The sequence below is a fragment of the Gymnodraco acuticeps genome, unplaced genomic scaffold, assembly GCF_902827175.1.
Source record: "Gymnodraco acuticeps unplaced genomic scaffold, fGymAcu1.1, whole genome shotgun sequence".
Taxonomy (NCBI): domain Eukaryota; kingdom Metazoa; phylum Chordata; class Actinopteri; order Perciformes; family Bathydraconidae; genus Gymnodraco; species Gymnodraco acuticeps.
Window position 1 is genome coordinate 571,412 of NW_022992040.1, and position 24,148 is coordinate 595,559.

Consider the following 24,148-nt stretch of genomic DNA (forward strand, 5'->3'; position numbering starts at 1 on the left):
TGAAATATCAAATTAAATAAAAAGGTCCATATCGACAACAATATTCACCACAAAACTCAAAAATACAATAATCGTTTAACATAATTGATGTCTTTTTTATTCCAATGTTGATAACCAAACTGGAAACAACAAGCAGCTTCAGAGGTTTATTTCACACAGTAAATGCAAAACATTTGACTATAACTTAGATATTCTTGAACATGTTAAGAAAAGTCAGTAATTACAAAATCTACCAGAACCTACAATGATTTGGTCACATTTACAAAATGACTCCCGCATTATATTACAAAATATGGCACAAGTGAGACCGTTAATCAACAAAGAATTTGAGAGCAAACACATTTCTCACAGTAAATAATAACTCGAGGTAAAACAGTTTTAACTTTTAGGCTGATATAAAAACAAAGTATTCAAGTATTATCAGGAACAACAATTATTTGTAAACAAGCACAAATCTCAAACCGACTCACATTGCAGCAGACTCATTTACCACGTTGTTGAACTGACGATGAAATGGTAATGATTTATGTTTACAAGCTTCTCCAACATTAGCTTACATTGCATACAGTAACATATCTTTACCTACAATAGTGTTCCCAAAACAAAATGTAATACTGTGAAAACCCCCTTTTTGATCCAGTTTGAGTGATTTTGCCAGACAGACATTTCAATTAGACTAAAAACAAATTGTAATGAAAAACAAATAAACCAAAAGATGATCTCGGCTTGATCTCTACGGACTCATTGCTGACAGTTCCTAAAATATGCATCACAGCTCAGTCTTTCTTCTTCCCTCAGCGAAAGCGCTCCTTCAGTCTCCACAGGCCCTCCTGACCGGTTCTCCTGTGGAAGTCACAGATGCTCCTGAGCAGCTCTCTGAAGACGGGCGCCTGTTTCTCCGTCAGTCTCGGTTTGAAATACTCCAGCACTTCCTGTGTGGTGGCCTCTCCGTCCACATTGGCCTGGAAGGCTATGAAGTTCCGCACATCCACCAACAGCTCGTCGTGCTCTGTGGGCGGAGCCGGGGGGAGGCTTGTTCCTGGAGCGGCCGAGCCCTCCTCCTCTTCTTCGGCGTCTTCTCTTTGGCTGCAGGGCACGCTGAGATGATTGCGGGCTTTCATCTTGGCCAGCAGGGAGGAGGAGGAGAGCGGGGTGGAGTTTGAGTCACTTTCCAAGCCGTCCCCACTGAAGAGGGCTCCTGCACCGGGCTTCTTTGTCAAATACTTCTTCACAATAGCAGCATCCTAAAGAGAGAAACACAACATGGTATTACAAATGCAAAATAACTGTCATTTCTATATTGTATATATTTCACTTCTGTTACCTTGCATTTGCCAGGATTAGGGACGGATTTAGCCGAAGATGCAACCAGGAGAGAATTATTCTTTTGTCCAAACCGTTTCCTGAGAGAGCAAAGAAAGGAAAAAATTAGCAGTGTTGTTAATACGATTATTTGATCTTTAAACACCGGTGTGTGAGTGTGTGAGTGTGCTTCTGTGTACCTGGCAGGTTCAGGGGCAGGAGAGGGTCTGCTGTAGGACAGCCTGCACTGCTGGCGAGAGACTTTGAGCGCTCTTAGGGCATCTTTGGCCACCCTGTTGGCTTCTGCCTCCACCAGAACATAATCAGGGTTGGAGGACTCCATGATGGTGTCATGCTGCATCACACTGTGGATACCTGAGGACGCCAACAAAGAAGCTTATTGTTCTGCAATACTTTATAAAAGGACCTGATACAGCTGGTTAGTGCACCACAAAGCCTACCAGATTTCTTGAAGAGCTTTGCCAGGACGTAATCATCAGATTGCTTCTCCCCGTCATCGTCTGCGTTCTGAAAGGTCTTATTCTTCACCAGGTGAGAGATGCGTTGGCCTTCAAACCGAGAATCCTTAGAGTGCTTTCGCTTCTTATGTTTGTGTTTATCCGAACCTGAGCTGCAGTGCTTCCTCTTTTCCCTGTGCTTCTGTGGGCTGGTGAGGGCAGAGTCTCTGTCTCTGTGTTGGCGAGCTGCGTCTCTGTTATTTGGTCCTGTATCCTGTGTTTTTGCTGAAATATTATCTTCTACATAGAGGTCATTTTGGTTTGTTCTTCGACTGTCTGTAGGGGCATTTGGTTGACCCGGAGAGTTTGTAATACATAGAGAATTGTTTCCTGCGGAGTGTCTGTTGTCCTCACCGGTTTCATTCTGGTTAGCTGAGGAGTGTCTATGGTTTACCTTGTGCGATGGCCTTGGCCTCTGAGGTGTTTTAGGTGCCATGACATCAGAACCTGTACCTGTATTACAATGACAAACAAAACATGCCAAGTGAATTCTTCCAGGCTTTAAAAGAAATTCTGATAATCTAAACATTTGACAATAACTTGTTTTCCTGGTAAGAACCACATCGACAAACAACAGGAATAATATGCAAACCAGCAAATATGGCACTGGTCTCTGTTCCCTGAGCTCCATCAGGGTCGGTCAGGGTGAAGAGCTCATAGATGTCGTTAGACTTGAAGAAGCGTCTTTGTCTGGGGTCCTTCAGAACGCGGTTGGTCAGAAACTGTTTGAAGATTTGCCTGAACAAATAAAGAAACACAATTAGATACTTATGTTTAATTTGTTATTTTATCACAGCAGGCAGCCCCGATCATCTGTCATCACAGAGTAGTTTGGCTGATGGATGAGAAAATTAGTTAACCGCACTACTGTAGGTATCAAAATAGCATCCCTGCCGTTCTTTCAACTTGCTTTTTGAAAGCACTTTATAGACCCAAACCCAACAGAGCAACACTTTAGTAGTCCTACATTGGCCATTTAATAATGCAGGAAAGTGTTTCAATTACAGAGAACTGTGATAGTGCAGGTAGTAATACAGCAGCGATGTGGGCTATAAGTCATGTCGTTACCAATATTCACGAGTGTGTGAATTTAATGAAAAGATAACAAAAATGCAAAAGTGCATTAGAGGAATCACAAAATGCAGGGAACTATTTTTATCGCGTCCTGTGATTGAATATAATATGTACTAAATGTTAACGGGCAAACATAAAAAGACAAACTGCACCTGTGGTAGATTTTCTCCTCGATGGTCCCGGCAGTCAGCAGTCTGTACACCGTCACTGACTGTGTCTGACCAATCCTCCACGCCCGCTCCCGTGCCTAACATAATACATGAAAATAAATTGTTAAAGGTAAGTAATCTGAAACACACAGCCAGAGTATTTTAGACAGTTATTTTTTTGCTGCAAATAATGTGAGCAAATATGTGTGTGTGTGTGTGTCTCACCTGTGTGTCGGTACTTGGGTTCCAGTCTGGGTCATAGATGATGACTCGGTTGGCTCCAGTCAGATTGACTCCCAGACCTCCGACTTTAGTGGTCAACAAGAAGATAAAAATGGATTTGTCCTGTAAGAAAAAATGTCAGTGATTAAAGAACATCATGTCCAGAGTTTTATACTCATTTTATGATAATCATATAAATAGATTATGTTAGTACATACAATTTATCTGATGACAGCAATAGTGCCTATTAAAAAAGAATCAAATAGCTTAATCTGAACTTGGCTTTTGGTCACTTGATTCTCCCTGAAGAATTACTGATACATTTTAAGATGAATTTAAACAATTAGGTTTTTTTTAATTATTCCATGTTCAATTTTAAAATGTTATCACAAGACAGGGACACAAAAGCCACATCCAGTGTGAAAAACAGATTGTCATCAATTAGTGTCTCCACCTCAGGGTGTGCAGGGTTCCACTAAACACGCTGTCCCTCAGGACGGGATGTTCAGGGGAAACACTTAGAGCCATTAGGGATAAGCCTTACCTCGTTGTAGCGAGCGATGAGGGGCTGTCGGGAAGCTATTGGAGTCGTGCCGTCCATTTTCAGGTACGAGTAGTTATTCTCCGTCACAAATACCTGAAAGATGTGCAACATCTGGAAAAGGAGATCGAGATGGCAGAAACAGTGAGACAAGAAACACAGAGAGGAAGAGAGGGACTGAGGTTTGGATTATCTCTAAAAGGATTAGTGCAGATTAATATTACATGGACAGAGATACCGACAGGGAGGGTCTCAGGTTCCCTCTGAGGTATAATCTCATTGGTATTGACTGCAACAGCTGGGGCCTCGCTCACACACACACACACACTCTCTGTCTCTCTCTCTCATACACACACACATCATTTTACAGAGACATGCGTTGTAGGAAGCCAGAACAAATACGGAAACAACAAATACAAGAGATATGAGAATTAAAGACATAAATAATTTCATTTGATGCAGGGAAGAAGTAACAAGTCTTGAATATTCATCATATTTATTAGCTGCTAATCAGGAAGTCAGAGCAGTGTGTTCCTCACCTGTCTGGACTGCGTGAAGAGCAGCACTTTGTGGCCCTGTTTGAACCAGAGGCGCAGCAGCGACTCCACCACGATCAGCTTGCCCGAGCGCTTCCAATATCCAAAGTGTTCCTCCTTAGTTAGCTGCTCCTCTGGGATTCCCCTCAACATCCGGGGCCCCCCCGAGAAAAGGTCGGGGTGGTTACAGATCTTTCGGAGTGCTATCAAACCTGAGAATACCTAAACCACACAAAAGTGAAAAATATATTTTTTTTTAATTATTCACAGAGCACACATCGCAAAAATAAACACGTCTAGGTACATACATTAACTACATAACAGTTGACAAATGAAATGATAATACAAATAAAAGAATGGATACAATAATAAAAATCCTATTTTGTTTCTTTCTCTTGAACACATAATTGGCGGCAGGTGTAAAACTGTGTAAAACAAAAAAGGTTTTGCAGCATTTTAGAGCATTTCACTTTTAAACAAATAAACACATTTACTTAAGTATACTGGAATTAGTTACATAATTTATTTACGGATAATAAAGCCTGTGTTTCTTGATGAAGGCCCAACGGCCACTGCATTAGTAATGGTGGTTAATGGACAGAGTGACCAGTGAATATGGTTATAAGAGTGTGTGTGTACACGTACGTGTACATCTACAGTGGTCACCCCTGGCTCTCCAACCACGTCCATTTGGTCAGTGGTGATAAATGTTCGAGTCTCTCTCTCGGGTCAGACTAATGTGAGAAGACCGACAACACAGCTTTCTCAAAGAGAGCATCTTGAAGGGTTTAACAAAATGTACCGGGTAAAAAGGAATTCATTCCACTGATGCCACTTCAAGGTGATGTGTTTTTAAGTGTACAAGAGCGCATAAGAAATACACACCAGTACCTGTGAGAGAGAGTTGAGCTGATATTAATCAGTTAGGAGGTTAAATAATGAATAAGGCAAGTCTTGTTCCAGGAAGTCTCCTTGACCGAGAGTTTTGCTCTTCTGGTCGTTAGAAAGCAGCACGGATCAACACAAAGCAGAAACAAACAGTCTTACCTGCATGTCGCCGTTAAGTATTTGGTAGACCTCTTTGGAATCTAGGAAGCCTTGATAAACCTCCCGTTGGTCTTCTGTTAATCTGCAGAACAGAACCTACACACACACACACACACACACACACACACACACACACACACACACACACACACACACACACACACACACACACACACACACACACACACACACACACACACACACACACACACACACACACACACACACACACACACACACACACACACACACACACACACACACACACACACACACACACACACACACACACACACACACACACACACACACACACACACACACACACGTAAACGTGTGTAATAGGCAGTACACATCAGCTTTAGAGGCCCTTGATGAAGTGCAGTGTGTGAGAAGAGAAATGAGAGGGAAGCGATGTGTTTTGGAGCCTCTGCTGTCCCGAGGGACCGACTTAATGAGCTGAAGTGGACTGAGGACTCAACCAGCATCAGTGGACAGACCGGGGACGAGCCACCTTAATGAATACCTGCTCCTTTTACTTTACCAGGACTTTATTAGCTATCTTCACCTTACAAGGGCCATGCACATTCATCAAATACTCCTTAGACGTGGCATATACAGTCACATCCAATCAGATAGACACCTCCCCAGGTTGTTCAATGCTACACAACGGGGTCAAATGTCTTATGGTGAATACCTGTTCATTTTTGTCAGGTAAGGAGAGGTTGTCCTTGACGTCTGCCTTCATTCTTCTGAGCAGGTAAGGGTTTATGGTGTCCCTCAGCACGCACGCACACTTAAACGCCGTCTGGACCTGAAAAAGAAACACAGACAGACTGCTTTGAAACAAAAGAGAGACTTAATCCTGCGATCCAAACAATCACCCCTCACACCGGTCACTGTGTGTGTTTCCTGAGGCATGATGGTCGTTTAGCCCCTCCTCTGCCCTCTTTCATCACCTCCCTCATGTTGCTGTCCCTCTCAGCAGCACAGGCCATTAAACATTGATCAGAGTGCTGTTGGCCCCCAGGGACGGAGCCCTCTTCTTTCATCAGTACTACCGGCCAGCTCCTTTGGAAAACAGAGGAGGAGCTTTGGTCCCACCCCACACTCGGAGCCCCTCCCCGTACAAATGCCCTGCTACACCTCATCCAGAGTGAGTGCTAAAGGCCAGTTAGCCTTTTTAAACATTAACTCGCTGGGGGTCCACAGAGGCATCAAAGACACCCTCGGCAAAGCTGGAGGGGACAATCACATGTTGGAATTTAGGGGTCAGGGTGGAGAAGAAGTGGAGGAGGGCAGCAGATGATCTCTGCCCAAGCTGCTGAGTGGACTCACATGGAGATGCATGCCTCAGTAATGGATCTGCATCAAGCCCCACCCCATCCACATATGTTTTTTTTTTTCACACACACACACACACACACACACACACACACACACACACAACACACACACACACACACACACACACACACACACACACACACACACACACACACACACACACACACACACACACACACACACACACACACACACACACACACACACACACACACACACACACACACACACACACCACACACACACACACACACCACACACCACACACACACACCGAGTGCCTGCTTTACTGTTCTGAGAATTTCGAGAAGAGGATAAGGCAGCAGAGCTTAGCCCTCTCTGACCATTTAATAACATTAATAATTAGTAAAGGTTTTTATTATCGACAGCGGAAGAAGCATCAATAGCCAGCTTAAATAATTAAATCCATACAGTCAGTGGGTTATTAACGATTGAGCACTAATGACAAAAGGGCTACAGTTCAGCTCACTGGCTCTCCACTCTAGCCTCTCCCTCTCTCTCACTGGGGATGTGCTGAAGTTCCTTTGCATAGGCCTGCATTATCCTGCTCTTAATGGCTCTGTTACTCCACCATCGCTCTCCTTCTGACTGGCTTCCGTCTAGCTCTCCAAAAGTGCGCCTACAGGGTGTGTGACTGGTGTCGTCAAGTGACACTTAAGCACTTCATCTCATATGTTCATCTATAGGTTTGCTTGATAATGGATGACTTCTTTATGTTTAAATGTTATGTTTTTTTCACTTCAACTAAGTTTGGTCCAAAATTAACATAAAGGCTTTTTGTGTTGTTCTTTTTTAAATTATGTTGTTAACTTACTTTGTTTTAATTTTAAATACAATTTTTAATAAGTTTGGATTTTGAAAAGGATGTCCTTTTGCTCAGTCTTTACACCTGGTTTCCACTTTGCTCTTATCCTCTGAAAATGTGTCCGTAGTTTCAAATGGGGGGACATTTCTTCTTCGTCTTTGTTAAAAATGAGGTAAAGGATTAAGTAGCATGATTTAAACAAAGAAATCCTAACTTTGAATGTGTGCGTGTTCCAGTACCTGTACAGGTGAGGCATTGCTGTACCCTCCCATGGTGATCGGCACAGAGAACTGCTCCATGAAGACAGGTAATGTCCCCAGTTTGCCGGGGAAGACAAAGTCAAACAGAGACCACAGCTCCTTTAAATTGTTCTGCATCGGAGAGCCAGACAGGATGAACCTGTGGGGGGTGCGAAACTAGGGAGAGAGCAGAGAGAAAGTATGTTACATATTCCTGAAGGCTGGTGTAATGAGCACGTTTGTTATGCTTGTTACAAATATGTTGTGTGTTCATAAATGTCTGTGAAACAATACCTGTTTGCAGGCGGTGGTAACTCCTGCATTTGGATTCCTGATCTTATGACCTTCATCCAGAATAATGTAGTGCCAATTGTAGCGCTGCAGGGTTTCTTGCAAATTTCTCACAGCAGAATATGAGGTTATCAGGATACCATGACATGCTGCTATCTCTGGAATAAGCTTTTCCTGCAACACACAAAGAAAACACATGGATTAGTACAGGTTTTTGTTTCCTAACCATCTCTGGTAGTTTGAGCGTGGAAGTAGGGCATCTACTTTGTGTTTTGAGGAGAGAGGCAAGAGGGGAGAAGGTTAGGAGATGATGCTGCATAAACAGACCTCTAGTGCCCCCCAGAGGAAAGAAAGGCCCTGTAGAAAACTTTCCAACCAAATTATGAATATGAAAATCAAACACACACAAGAACACACTGTTACCTTGTTGCTGGTGTAAGAGCCAGTTTCATGTAGCACAGCCACTCTGAAAGGAGGCCACCAGGTGTGAAACTCCTGCACCCATTGGTGCATGACTGTGGCCGGGCACACGATGACCGTCGGACCCAAACCTTCGTACCTACAACCAAACACACCGGACAGTTTAATGGCAAAGCTGCAATTAAGATGTGAAACAAGGGAATTCAGGGTTCATTTGCATAACCTCAGCAAATTATAGTGATAATTATAATGATCATTTCTATACCAAATGATAGAAAATAAAGGCAGTTTCCCAATAAGTAAAATTAGCATTGCTTGCATACAACATGTGATGGATTCAGGCATAAGGGATGTCCAGGTACAATTATGCAGCAAAATGATGTTACTACAAAGTCTCCCTCCACTGCTCTACACACTGTGTCAGGTGCATAGACAACAACTCCTCTCCTCTGTGAAGATTTACAAGAGCTCACACACACACACACACACACACACACACACACACACACACACACACACACACACACACACACACACACACACACACACACACACACACACACACACACACACACACACACACACACACACACACACACACACACACACACACACACACACACACACACACACACACACACACACACACACACACACACACACACACACACACACACACACACACACACACACACACACACACACACACTAATGGGCTGCTATGAACCTCTGCCTGGTGGAAGCTATTGATACTTGGCCATAATTGAGTTTGGAAGCAATCAATTTGTGGGCGTCTTTAGTAGACAGAGTATTGACCATCAGGGAAGCTCCGCCTCTTAAATGCAAGAGTGTCGTTTGTGCAGTAAAACCAAATTATCACCACCAATGCGTCATGTTTTCCACGGTGGATTTGTCGCCCCACACGTGCTCCACCCTCAGTCCAACATTTATTTTAAGTGTTCATCAGGACGCTCATTCTACTCTAACACACTCTTAAAACACGCACACACACACACAAACAGAGTGTCAGTGTTTTCTCTGATGTCTGCAGTAAGAAAGTGAAGAGTCTGATAATTGAAACATGTTTAATAATTCAGATGAACACTCAAGCAGAAATCCCCCTAATCAAATATTCATACCATACAGACACACAGTCTCTGGCCACAGTTTGTTTGTGAGTGTGTGTGTGTGTGTGTGTACCTGTAGTTGGATCCTCTGGTCCTCAGTTTGCTGTAGCTCAGTCCGGCCAGAAAGCAGATGACCTGGATGGTTTTACCCAACCCCATCTCGTCTCCCAGGATGCCGCCTGCCTGCTGACAGTGGAGCTCCCACAGCCACCGAACACCTGTCTGCTGGTACCTGACAATGTGATACACATGTATGAAAAAACTTAGAACACCTGTGCATAAGAAAAACGATGGACACTCATGTGGAAACACGACAGGGTGGTCTGGTAATTATAATGTCATTCAAATGAAATCTGGTTGAATTACGCTCACCAGTAAGGGTCAGAACACATAAGGATGATCACATTTGTCTTGAAAGAGAAAACTTTCTAAAAGTCATATATGTAGTGCATTTTTTTATTAAATCAATGCAAAAAAGTAAAGCATTTAAACAAATGTAGGAGAATTTGGATTTTTGAGAAACAAATGGCCGGCTAAATGGCATAAGAAAAGTTATTTTATCCACCAAATTTAACTAAAAGGTTTCCACAGTTGTTCTTAAAAGCGTTTTAAAACAACAGAGTGACAAAATGACTTACCAATGAATACTAGCAGTGACCTTTAGTAGCACTAGGTGGATTAAGTTAATAGTGTCTAATCAAATAATGCATTCTTTGGTTAATCTTTGAGGACAAAGGTTGTTAGTGGGTGTGTTGTTCACAGTTGTAAAATGTTATGTGTATGAAATATGTATTAATACAATTCACTTCCTCAGTTGACAGTTATAAACATGTGTTGTGTAAATATTAACAGTAAGCTAACCCTCAATGTTTTACATTTAACTTACTTGTAAAGTTTTTTCCAGATGAAACCAGGCACTTTGAAGCCTTCGTCAAATTCTTCATCACTGTCATCTGTAAGCTCCTCCCCCCTCTCTCTCTTATCCTCCCTTTCTCGAAGACGTTGTCGCCTCCATCTCCTAAGAGAGAGAATGAGTACATATTAATGGAGCAAATCAAGTGGTCAAAAACAATGAGAAAATCCCGCTTGAAGTCATTCGTTGGTCACCTTTAGACATTGTTACCTGTCAATTCTATACTGGAAATACTGGGTAAGCAATTATTGAGAGAACGATGGATGGATGTAGCCTTTGCACTCACTCATTTACTTTACACGTGTGTATGGATAGCAAATGTTTAGAGGTGTTGATATTTCCCTTGAACAGTAGAACATATACAAAGGGAAATGTAAAGGAGAAGAGTTGTAATGGTGCAGGAGAGAGGGCAGTTAGAGGCACAGTCGTCGCGCGGCAAATGAAGATTGATACGGACAATTAGTAGTGCGAGTTCCCCAGAAAGGTGTGAGGTGGAGAGGATAAGAATCCATCTTCATTTGGGCCTGGTCCTGTCACCCTGCCACGAAACTGGTCCTTTAGCTGGGCCTGGGAGACCACACTCTCTAATTAAGTCAAGACTAAGCATTGGTTCAGTTAATTACACTTTTCTGCCCCCACTCCACCCCCCACCCAACTACAAATACTACCCACTCTAATAATATAATTCCTCATATAAGCTAGCCTCACCATCCATGCCGTGTCGTTGCTGTTGAATTGACATTCAATCACTGTAGTGTGGAAAAAGGACACATGCCAACACAATTTATTTGGCAGCTATAAATATGAAATCTCATTAGGGCTGCTCTTCCATTAATTTGAGCATTAGACTGAGTGAGTGTATAAAACCATGTGCAGGAGGATAATTAGGCCAGTGTGAGAGCAGAGAGACAAGAAGAGCAGGGAGTGAATTTGCTTAGTCAAGAAACAGCTGCCAATCTCATCTGGGATTAACGCTCCTTCTGCACTATGGAGGCAGCAGAAAGCAACTGCCTTTCTCCTTAACTAAAGGGAATAACAATAGCATATTTGTACCGCAGCCATCGCAAATGGGATGCGTAGTTAAAGGCTCAATCTGGTGTTTGTTGAGCATGTCATTTGCAGGCTCGAATGTTGACTTTAGAGGAAGACTTGCTGATGAAAACTTTTCGCACCCAACCATAATACCAAAAACCAATCTCCTGTTCACAACTCTAAACAATTTACCAAACCGAAGCTTATAGAATAAAGTCAATGATCATACCTTATACGCTGTCTGTAGTACTCCATGTCCCCATCATCTTTGTTTCCTTTGTCTTTACCCTTTGCGTCCACCTCTTCATCTGAACTCTCGGGGCAGTATTCTTGGTCACTCTCCTCTTTTTTCTTAACTTTCTTCCTCCCTTTCCCTTCACTTTTCTTCTTGTATGCTTTCAACTCATAATCATCTCCATCGTCCTCTCCATAGCCCTCCTCCCGGGCTTCTCTTTCCTCTTGGTCAGGGTCTATGCCTTCATCACTGGGCAGGTACTCTGACCCCTCGCTGTCCGTCTCCTCTTCCCCAGTGTGAAGCTTCCTCCTGGGTTTAGGGAGCTGGGGTTCAGCTTTAGGTCGGGCTTTAGGATGGGCCTTGAGAGCTGTGATCTGGAGCTTACGTATGCGCTTCTTCATCTTGTTGTCTTTGGAAGAGGAAACAACCTTTTTTGTCCTGGCCTCATTAGGGCCAGAGCTCCTCTTCTTCTTTAGAGGAGGGACTTTCTTCCTATCGGTAGCCATCTTGGCCTGGTCCGCCAAGTACAGGTCAAAAGCCGAGTTCTCGACAAGCATCACTTTTCGAGGCTCCTTTTTTTCCACCTTCTGTGGGATTCGTGTTCCAAAGGGAGTCATGTGACCTGTCCGGATCAGCTCCTCCCATTCTGTCTCCTGAGAGGGCATGAGCATGCTGCCCAGCGTGGATGGCCCGGCCTCTGGTACAACACACACACACACACACACACCAGGCAGGGTTAGATAAAGAACTCTTGAGTATCAGCTACTGAAAGGTACTCAGGTGGAATATTTTAACCCTAACCCTTCTTATCAGAATTTACATCTTTCCAAACCTTTGACATATATTGGATTTTTGTATCAGGAGGATATCCATACATTATATTTTTAACAAAGTAATATGTATGCAAGCCATTGCCAACATGTCCTCCTGATGATTACTTACATGAGGAAAGCCACAGAATAGCATTCTTGCTCATCATAAATGCAACTGGCATAAATATTTGCATTGTTTCCGTTTCTGCATTGTTTTGTAACACAGGGCATATTCTCTATAGCAAGCAGGGAACCAGAACTCAGCCGCATTTGACTGAGTTTTGATATCCCCTTCTAATAGATGGATAATGCTTTAAGTCAATACATTGAAAAGGTATCGCAGGTTAATAAAAACATCTCACCTTCCTCTTCATCATCATCTGCCAAAATCTCAGCTTCCACCCTTTCTGCATCCTCTCCTCCCAGAATGGCCTGAAGTCGCTTCTGTTTGGCTCTGACTTTCTTAAGCTGTTTTTCCTGTATTCAAAGTTGTTTTCATCATTGTGACAATCAAAATCCATATATTCTTTAGGTGAAGTTATTATGTACATCACCCAATTTAAGTACTTGTCATATTTAGTCATTTACCTTATTTTCTTTCTGTCGTTTGACAGATTCAATCTTCCTACTGATATCTTTACTGGAGGAAGCATAGGGAGACAGTTGCTCGATGATCTTGTTTATTTGTTTAAGAGATGTTGTGACAGACCTGAAACACACAGAAACATCAATCCATTTAAGGTTTGGTATTTTGAAATCAAAAATACATTTTCTGCCACTACAGCAGATATATATTATATAATAAGAAATATTATTTTTTTAAAGCGAAACGTCTGTTGAAAATGAGGTTTAGGTGGCCCAATTTCTAATCCAGATGTATACTGTTTGGCTGAACTGATTCATGTTCAATTAAATGGCCAGTAGAAATATTCAGCAAGCTGCCACAGTGGCAGGTAAAGAAAAATACTTAATTTTAGATCCTGCTTTAAAAGGCAATAGAAAATGTGTATATCAGTGCAATCCTAACATTTCATCAGGGGCAACATTAATGACACGTGATCAGTAGACAATGACTTTCACAGGAACACTTCAACACACCACAAATACTGTGCCGAGGGGAAAACAATCTTAGTCCTCTTATTAATTGCAGCTATTGTCCTTACCTGACATCATCGAGCACAGAGTGGTATTCCTTCTCAGCCTCTGCTTTAGCAGCAGCCTGATTGGCCTCATGGATTGCCTCATCCACTTGTTGCAGGACTCCTTGCTCAAGGACGTCATGGTCATACACAGCCACACCGAGGCCCTGCAGTTCATCGGCTCCAGAACTGGCTGATGCTGCTTGGATACGCTGACGGTCGATCTGAAGCAAGGCAGCAGACCTCTTTCCACCTGTATCACAGCACAGGTAACAAAACATAGATGCATTAGATACCATGAATGAGATTAATCATTTTGGCGGATTAAAGCCATTCCGGATGTTCTACCCACTCCTTTAAAATGCAATAGGAACAGAGCTCACCACTGGTGCCCTCCCCAGGTCCAGTGTTGGTAGAAAAGGCTGAAGCAGCCTCGGAGCCCTGACTGTTTTGAGGGAAAGAGCATTCTGCTGAGCCCCCTGCAGCCCCATCCTCCTCTGTGGCCCCCGGGGTGTGGGCAGCACTGGCAGGGCTGGAGAGAGAGGAGGGCACCTGGTCCTCCGAACCGTCTACAGGCATGTTGAAGCAGCTGCAAACAGTCAAAAGTGTTATTCAGATGTCAAACAGACCGTGTGATTCTACTAAGCCTTGGCTTTGCTTTGAAATAAGATAATATAAACACACCCTAGTTAAGGTGGATTAACTTAAAATGGGTTCACTTAAAATGTAGTCAATAGAGCCCATGTTAAGGTGGCGTAGGTAGTTTTGGAGAAACCAGCTCGAGTGCGCTAGAATTTGAAAATACACAGCCGGAAAAAATCTGCCACTTCCTTACAGAGCCCCTCCTCCAACACACACGAACGCGCACATGACCAATGAGGGCACGAGATAAATGTATGCACAGATGGAAGGCTGACAGGCAGGTAGGCCATCCAGTTACTTTAGCCGGGCTGGCTAAAATGATTGGTCGTGCTTTTTACGATACTACGGCTTCCACAGATTAATTTTTTTAAATGTATTTATTGTCAAAGCATTTAATATATTCATTGTTATCGGGATGTTAAGAGCATTCCATGGAATATAACAAAAGGTGTTTCTGAAATAAATGACATACCCCACCTTTAACTAGGTTACGTTATTGTTATCCAGTGGTGTAAAGTAACTAAGTACATTAACTAAGTACTGTACTTAAGTAACATTTTGAGAGACTTCAATTTTTTGTATCTCTACCCCACTACGATTCAGAGGTAAATCTTGTACTTTTACTCCACTATATTTATAATAATAATACCTTTAGTTATTTTGCAGATTTTGATTAATAATGTGAAATATAAACAACACTAATAATAAGACTTTAGTTAGACCTGGAGTAAATTCACAAGCTACCCTGCAGTATACAAAGTTATTAAAAACAAACTTTTACTTTTACCAGCTTTGATAACACTTTAATGCATCAATAATTATAATCTAAACACATCATAAATTATTCTGAAATGGACCTATGCATAATGAATACTTGTCTTTTTGGTACTGTAGTATAGTATATGTTGCTAACAATGTTTCTACTTTATTTGATTAACAAATTGAATGCAGGTCTTGTACTTGTATTCCTGGTACTTCTACTTTTACTCAAGTACAATTTCTGAGTACTTCTTCCACCTCTGCTATCTTATATAACATCAACGGGTGACTGACTTTAGGCTAACAATCATGTGAAAGATGAACGTAAGCGTAGAAAAGGGAACATTGCATGTGTCTACTAACATAACCAGCCAAACACCTTATATACTATAACAGTTGGGTAACAGCATGTTATTACATTTACAAATAGTTCAGATAAAAACATTTCCCACAGCTGTCCATTGTTTACGTGGCTAGCCTAGCCTGCTAAGCTAACAGTGAGCCTTAAACTATCAGCATGTCATTTTGAATTAAAACTACCAACACATACAGATTCATATAGCAAGATGTTAGCGTGTATATTATTGTATTTTGGTGGGGTACATTAAACTGAGCCTTGAAGCGACAATGACAGAAATTACTTACAAAATCTGCAGTTACACAACATCACGGGCTTTAAATGACATGTTGCTGGTTGCTAGTGAAGCTTCCGGTGAGAAGCTTTGTGCTCTCTCTTCTCTGATTTACTTGTTGTACAGCGCCCTCTGCTGGTGTACATCTGCACAGGGCATTGGCCCTCTAGGTGGCGCCACGAAACCATTCTTCAATTAAAGAAAAAATTGAGGAACTCATTGAACCAGCCCCACTTCAACGAATGTTTGTACCACATTATTAATATCACCCATTGTGTTTGTGTTTTGCACAATCAGCTTGGGAAGCAGTAAACAGTTAGCCTATGTGTTGGAAAAGAAGCAAGAGAGTTTGGGAGTTTGTTTGTCTCACAATCAACCAGACATTATATTATGGGCCCATCAAACAAGCCACTTGAAATCTAATAACATGTATTCCTCTGCGAAGCATCAACTCCATTTTTGAAGGAGCTTATCTCCAACATGTGTAAAGCCTGCACTTCGTGGATGCCAACAGCAGTGCCAAGTAGGCCTACTCACATCTCGGAATATGTTTATTTCCAGTATCTTGAAACAATAAACTAAGGACTTAATTAAAATACCTTCTACGCCTTGCATTGCCTTGCCTGAGCCAAAGGCCAGCAATATTTCCAAACAGTGTTATATTAAACAGACATATCTATTTAGGGATAGATATTGCTGTCACCCTTGGCACAGAAAGTGTAGGAAGATGGAGACAGTGGTCTACTTTATTTGCTTATAGTCAATGTGGGTCACATTCAGGGCAACCTCTCCAGAGACACTGGGGGGAATTTGAATTTGAAAAGAAAGTGTGTCACAGTGAGAAGCAGTTTGAGTGGAAATCCTGCATTGTGCAGAGCTCTGATCAGGTAGCCATCCGGCACAATGTTTTCTTTGTTGGTTTTCGTCTGGTTAGTTAATATAAAAGCACACAGATAGGAGTTGGACAAAGTCAAATAAACGTTCAAGCTGTTGATGAATCACCTATGGTGGGAAATACACTGATACATTCACATAATGTTGTGACTGTAAGGTTGAGCTGCAGAGAGGAATGTAAACCTCCTGTCTGTCTTCACCCTCCATCTTTTGTTTATTCAAGCAATACTTGACAACATTTATCACAGGGGAGGAGGAGATAATACGTACCTATATGGCAAGGTTTTCGGCACATCATAATTTAGGTAAAGTTAGTTGATATACCACACCAGGCTCAATGGATTTAGTGGGTGGCAACGCTGTCCTTTTGAACTTAATGTGTCTGCAATCATTCATGTGTGTGACGAATCCTGCTTTTTATGCAAAGTGCAAGTAGATTTATAGGGTGAAGGAGGGTAGAGTGCAAATCCCAGAGGGTGCGGTGGTGTGAGGTTAACACTGGTGCTCTGTGCTGCTTAGCATCCTGACAGTAGAATAACAAGTAGAGAAACATGTAAAGAGAGAACATTATGTGTTTGCATGTGCAAAGCATGGTGGGCCTGCTTTTTAGAGACTTTCTGTAGAGCTTAACATGGTGCATAAAGTGGTAACACAAAATATGATAGCAGATTTCCAAAGACACTAGTAACTCTTTCTTCTTGTTTGATGAAGTGTGAAGTTGTGTTTCATCTGTTATCTCTTTCTTATCTCCCCACTACAATGAAGTGTTTCAGTATGTATGGCCTTCATCTGATGCCTGGATCCTGACTAATGTCTGAAGGACTAAATCATTTTACAAAGAATCTTGTGAGAAAAAATGTGATCTCGCATTCAAATGGTACAACAGCATTGTTGTTTTTGTCTCAGATTAATTTATTAGGTCTAGGGTCTTACTCAAACATGACGTGTCTTACTACAGCATTTGATTATTGTAAAATATGTTTGTGTTTTGGAGGGGCCTCCTCGGAAAGATTTCAATGTGAACCAGCTTTACTCTGACCTTGGCATTTGATTTGTATCTTAGCCTTGCAGTTTTACATTTTTTTTTAATACATTTTTTACTGTCAACATCATGAGTTCTTTGGAATGTCAGCCCTAGATAAATGAATGAAACAAACGTTTTATATTTTTATTTTCCCCGTCAAATTTAAAAACCAAATTGTATACTTAGTAGTTTTACTGAATATGATTTAGTATCTCTGTAAAACAATCCAATACAACGGGGAATCTTGTTTCCCACACAAGTAGATAACAAATAAAAGTGTAACTCAGCCTGGTCCTTATCTCCAAAAAATGTACATATGCAACATTTTGTTTATCCAAGGATATCATTAAATGAATGTGATGTGTGGATACCTACATTTTCCAGAAATAAATCATTGTGGGTATGAAAACATGCACATAGATTGCAGAGAGTAAAGAGACTGTATCATGCTCTCATATGTCACAGTACACATGTACTGTATGTACACACATTTTTAAATCATTGCACACAGGTTAAGTCTACAATTTGTACAAGTGCAACACTCGGTTTTCATTTTGTGTTGAGTGAAGGCCTCAGGGTTTAACTGGGAGGAGAAAATAACCATGATGTTTTCTTTAACGGAATAAAGGTTAATAAATCCAAATGAGTAAAGCATCATCATGTCTACATTAATATATATTCAAGCCATATTGTACTTTATGTGTGTGTGCCATAGTGACAGTGCTAATGTCTCCCATGTGTTACCCTGTCCCAGTTCATACGTTTGTATGTGTGTGTGTCTGATAGTAATTACAGGGGTGGGCTGAGTTCTCATCCGGGTGCATCAGACCTCTGCCATGTTACAGTAGATGCCAAATGCATCTGCTTGTGATTTCACTCAGCAGCAGGTGTGTGATTATTTACATTTGTGTGCAAGTAACCACTCAGCAACTGTGCGCTACTTAACATCTTGACAACATTTAAGAAGCTTTAAAGGTGGACAGCCCAAACTGTTGAGCTCAACATTTGTTTTATTCTATATCCTCCTATAGAAGTGATTCCTAGACAGACATTCATGCAAACTGATTCTGACCAAAACCAAAATCAACATGTTTTGTCATACAGGTATGTCTAATTCTCTAGCTGAGGTTGTTTGAAACATTACTGGGACTTCACACAGAATTGGATATTTAGCAGACCTCAAACACAGCTGGAACCAACCACAGCAGACCGAATCAGGACGAGGCCAGTGTGGTACAGTGACACATCACACCCAACCGCCAAAACGGCAATGTGAATTCAGTTTACTGTATGTGCACATGCATGTTAACGTGTGTGTATGTGTGTGTGTCTATGTGTGTGTGTCTATGTGTGTTTCAGTGAGCTGAGGATATGCATTTCTTTCCAGTGATAAATATAGTATTTTCTTTGATGTGGCTTGGAGGACTCTGGCCAGTGATAGCTGTAGACCACAACAATAGAAGTCAGGACTGTTTTGATGATGTACAGTGGCAGCAGTGCCCTGACACAAAGCATGGCCTGAAACACAAGCTGACACAAGCAGAGAGAAAACAGTGTGACAGCGCGACAGACAGAACTAGCTACATTGCCAACTTTTAATCCTTAATTTCAGATGTTTTCCCTTTTCATTGTGCCCGTTTTCCAGTGTTTGTTCCCAAATTATGAAAACAATTGATGATACGTGAACTTTGTAAAGACAGCAGTTTATCTGTGAAGTCTTGAATAAATGAAGACGGATAGGTATATGTTCCATCGGGGAGAAGATGAAAGGACATCTTGTTAAATGTTAACTTTGAGCCTGCTAAATATTATTGTATCATTCAATTGTTTAAACTTACTTACAAATCAAAGGCAGAAAGTAAATCAGTGTGTGTGTTATCCTAGTCAAAGTGATGTATGAAGTATGACCACCCGTTTTTTGCTTTTCTGCCCTCTGACGTTTACTTGCAAACACATTTGCAAGTTACCATCATCATCCTCTGTTCCTCACTCCCATTCCACTTATTTCCAGGCCTATTTCTGTCATACACCGTTTGATATCTTTATTCTCACAATAAATAGTTTAAACCACACAGAAATGAAGACTCAATGTAATGAATACTGACAACTTCAATCAGCTGAGTTTGGACCTATAATATTCACTCATTCACTGCAACAGCATAAATGTTTCCAAATGTCAAATGCAATAGTACTCAGTTTCTCTGACTTGAGCAGTGATTTTCCATGCCTTTCAGTCAGAGTCAGATTCCTCACATTTCTCTGTGCCTCTATCCTGTGGTGTTAGACAGGTTTGAAGCTTTTTTTACCCACATGGGTTAAAACCAGAGAACATTTGAACAGCTCTATTGTTTGTTGTGTGTTTCTTCTCTTCATCTAATCAGAAACATGTGTACCATCCTTGGAAATGTGCTCTGAACACGCTTTACCCTGGGAACCAATGCACCCCAGGGACCTCGCCCACTGGCAATTAGTTTCTTGGGTCTAATAACAGATTAGCAGTAGCTCAAGTGATACAGCACAACAATAGGAACCATTGGTGGTGATGTGCTGAACTAAGTAAAACATTGCTGAAGAAATCCCACAAAAGTTCATGACAGGACAGACACTAATGCAGACAAATTAACTTGTTTCGGGGAAAGATTGAAAATATTAATTGTTTTACGCAATGTCAACTACGCTGAATCAAAGTTTGGAGAAGAGGGTGAAGGTCAGGGGGAATCAGTGAGTAGGACAAAGCAGGGTGACAAAGGTTAGGTCAAGCTCCAAGTTCAAGACTTTCTCTTCCTGTCAGCATATTGAGACATGAGCTATTCCGGGAACAACAAGCAACATGTAGGATTTCACCATTATTTTGTGATACATAACATTTCACAGGATGTTCTGCTTAACAGCTAATCTCTTTTGAAGAACGCCACTGCCAAATAATTTGTTTTGTATTATAGTTTAGGGAATTTCCATGCTGTTCATTTCAAAATGGGATTCTTGGGTGAAAACATGACCAAACTTTCAAGAGGTGCAAAAAGTAGTCTGGTCTTCCTTTAGTGCTACAACAATGAAGATTTTGGAGTTTGTTTAACCAGTTGGAATGGTTTCATGAGCTCAAAGATACAAAATAATAATTTAAAAGGAGATGAATGTTCAAGTAATAACGAGTGATTCTTTACATTCATATAGCAGAGGCAATTTGGGGTTCAGTGTCTGGGTGAAGTAGAATCTAAGGATCAAACACCAAATCCTACATCCTGTTATTTTGGATGTTAAGGATGTCATGTCATGATCTTTTCAGTCTAATAAAAACTGGAATTTGTATTATATTGTCCCGTTGTAAGATGGTCTGTGGGCGTGCAGTAGGTATCTGGGTCTCGACTAATCCCACACACTGATAAGAGGCAGAGAGCTTCATGCCTCTTGGGACCTTGGCCTCAAGGGATAACCCTTTGTCCATCACTCCCTCCATCTGCCTCTCCCTATATGACACCCTGCTGATTTACCCCAGGCCTAAGGAGTGTGGAGAGGTTATGATCGGCTGCTCGGGCAGCTCTGAGTTTGTCAGGGTTTCGAGCGTTTGATTTACTCCAGGGTAGGATCACGGGGTGTTGAGCCCAGGCGGGGGAGCCCCTCAGTGTCGAGGAGCTGCGACCAGGCCCCCATCTGCTCTGGGAGTCATACATTTGTCAAAACCTTTGTTAGCGGCTACTGCCCTTCTGCCACACTTACCCTTTATCCCCAGCGACTTGGCCCCTGTCCTCAGTCAGCATGATTACACCGCAGCCATGAGGCCAGGAGCAAACAGAGCTGCAGGGTATGTAGTAGTTGCTGCAATTTGTACAATAACAGTAAGGCCCAACCGGCGTCCTGGCTATCCCTAGTGGACAGAAAAGCAGAGACACCACATTACTCTTCACACTTGCATGCTGCTACCTGTAGTTGTGGTAGAGTGGGTGTAGACAAATGCAGATTTGTTAATACTCAATTGCAGATTCTTTCCGTTAAATCTCTCATACATGAAAAACTAATGTTTAATCTGCTGTTAGTAAGGTCTGGTGAAGAAAGACCTGCCCAGGGAAACAAATGCATGAACAACTTTACCTGATCTCTTTAGTAGACCAAATCAAACATGCTGACGTCTGCTGAAACCCATTCTTAATAGCAAACTCTGAAGTATTTCCAGATGCACAAAGATATCATGTGTTGGAGGCAAAGGCAAATCCAGTAAAACAACCCAGTGCATTAAAAGAACATATGATGTATACTGCACCACATCCTTTTTACAGAACATCTAATCCCAGTTTAACTTTGTTTTTTAATGAGGATCACTCTATCACTTACTTTAGTCCTTATTCTGACTGCTTGTCTCGATTAATTGATGTTTAACAGAGACAAATCGGCCTCCCACCAGGCTCTAATTACACATGATTCTGTCTCATCAACAGTGTTGTGCTAGTTACTGAAAACCAGTAACTAGTTACCATTACTAGTTACTTCATGTCAAAAGTAACTCAGTTACTTTAACGTTTTCGTTACTTGAAAAAAGGGCTCCCATTAATGCCCTTATAGCCTTCATTTCAGTACTGTTATTGCATTGGAGAATAATACAATCTGTTGATCAACTTGACATGCATTATATGCAATCTGGATTGCATCGATATTAGCTGGCTTTCCATTTTTGTATATTCTTTCTCCAGGTAGTTGGAAAACAATTTCCGTCCCATATGCCGTGTGCCGCCCGGACATGCTATCATGCTAACTAGCTCCCTGAAAGCGGGTGACTCCACTGTAGCAATAGCCTGCATGTGTTCTACAACATACCGTGCAATGGCTTTATCGACTTTTCCCTGGCCAGCAGTCCCTTGGTTAAAATCCAGCCGCTGTTGCTTAGGTGGAGGTGGAGTGGCGTCGGCTGAGTCTCTGTGGTCTTAGCTACTAGCTTCGTCCCAGCATGTGTTTTTGCAGATGTTTTAAGAGATTTGAATGACTGGTTTGGGCAGTAGATAGGCTCTTTGACCCGCCAGGACACAACTTACATTTAACTAAAACGTTCTTTTCTTTGTGCTCGACAAAAGTGAAATAGTGAGAATATCTCCAGGTGGAGAAACTAGACTTGAGCTCCACCGCCGCCATGATAGTCTTGTTAGTAAACAACACAAACACGCCCACAGCCCGTCTCCGCATGTGACACAGGAAGTACATTTACTCAAGTACTGTACTTAAGTACAGTTCTCATCTCTGTTCGCCTGGCTGTTGACTATATAAAAAACTAACGCAGTAACGGAGTAACGCACCATGTAGTAACGGTAACTGAGTTACTGAATTTGTAAAGTAATGCGTTAGAGTACTAGTTACAGCAAAAAATAACGGCGTTACAGTAACGCGTTACTTGTAACGCGTTAGTCCCAACACTGCTCATCAATGCATAAAAAGTACACAAAATCTGTGTTAAGATTGAGAGGAACTGGGGATTTAACCATCATGTGTAGCCAGGAGATTTGCGCATATACACCAAAGACATGTACAAATAAATGAGGAGTATTTATGGGAAAGTGAAAGTCAACTCTGAAATAGATAAAGTGCCATGCCTGAGAGCCAAGAGTCTATTAGCCGCTATGCAACCACATCTGATATCAGCTCTGGGCCAAAGTATCAGCAAAGGAGAAATAAATGATATTCTGAGTTTTACAGGTCAGTGGGGAGCATTCAGGTCAGGAAAAGAGAAAGGGGATGGACAAATATAGAAACCTGCTTATTGTGTCTTGTGCATCCTCTCTCTTCCACCACATCCTTCACACTTTAATTCAAACAATTAATCCAGCCATGGAAAATACTGTTCTCTGCTGCCATGTCCCCTTCCTCTCTTCACCAGCAGCTGTCCTTCCTTCCTGACTCTCCTCACTTAGCTCTGATGGTTTCCTGTATCACAGACTGTTATTGAAAAGATGGGATGCAGACCCACCTTATAATAGGGAAGCAGCAGAGGTTGAAATCACTCTGCTAATTTAAATAGTTTTGTTCAATTCAGACCATGTAGTTTCTTCATTTTCAAGTAAGCAATTGTATGACTGTTCAAATGCCCCTCAATTTGTACGACAGTAAGTGAACACATCACCGCTCATAGCGCCTGTATGTTATGCACTGATTCTGACTTTCTTCAGCACAAGAATGGAGGGAAACGGCTAGCTTGGCTGTGTACAAGTTTTAAAAAAAAACACCCACCCAATTCTATACTTAGCAGATCACATCTTCAATCCACACACAAATGCAACATGTGTTCTTTGGGATGTTATGCACTTGTGATGGCCACACAGGGTAAAACAATTACACTGCAACCTCACCTTCAGTAGTTTTGCTTCAGCTGCAGTAAAACATGCCAATTATTAACATCACAAATTTGGGACAGATTGGGAGAAACCACCTGCTTCCATGTCAAAGG

General features: G+C 41.7%; 1 protein-coding gene across 2 annotated transcripts; it reads right to left on the reverse strand.

The window, feature by feature from the left end:
- Window positions 1-70: 70 nt before the first annotated feature.
- On the reverse strand, window positions 71-22,553 carry ercc6 (excision repair cross-complementation group 6). 2 transcript variants are annotated; one of them, XM_034201839.1, is made up of 23 exons: window positions 22,531-22,553; window positions 21,439-21,586; window positions 14,154-14,359; window positions 13,795-14,023; window positions 13,220-13,340; window positions 12,994-13,108; window positions 11,814-12,516; window positions 10,526-10,657; window positions 9,713-9,871; window positions 8,516-8,651; window positions 8,096-8,266; window positions 7,802-7,978; window positions 6,087-6,203; window positions 5,390-5,485; window positions 4,346-4,564; window positions 3,810-3,920; window positions 3,269-3,388; window positions 3,047-3,141; window positions 2,413-2,558; window positions 1,764-2,273; window positions 1,503-1,677; window positions 1,325-1,403; window positions 71-1,244 (listed from the first exon to the last, which is right to left on the reverse strand). In XM_034201839.1, the coding sequence occupies exons 2-23, from the start codon at window positions 21,477-21,479 to the stop codon at window positions 795-797; spliced, it is 4,308 nt and encodes a 1,435-aa protein (XP_034057730.1). In that variant the 5' UTR covers window positions 21,480-21,586; window positions 22,531-22,553; the 3' UTR covers window positions 71-794. The 2 variants fall into 2 exon arrangements, with proteins under 2 accessions (XP_034057730.1, XP_034057731.1); XM_034201840.1 differs by lacking the exons at window positions 21,439-21,586; window positions 22,531-22,553 and adding an exon at window positions 15,817-15,912.
- Between the last annotated feature and the right edge of the window lie 1,595 nt (window positions 22,554-24,148).

Coding starts and splice junctions, on each gene's coding strand:
- ercc6 (XM_034201839.1), bottom strand. CDS start 21,479: ATGCTGACTGAGGACAGGGGCCAAGTCGCTGGGGATAAAGG. Junction 13,109..13,219: donor AACGACAGAAAGAAAATAAG/GTAAATGACTAA, acceptor CTTTGAATACAG/GAAAAACAGCTTAAGAAAGT. Junction 2,559..3,046: donor GAGGAGAAAATCTACCACAG/GTGCAGTTTGTC, acceptor TTATTTGTTCAG/GCAAATCTTCAAACAGTTTC.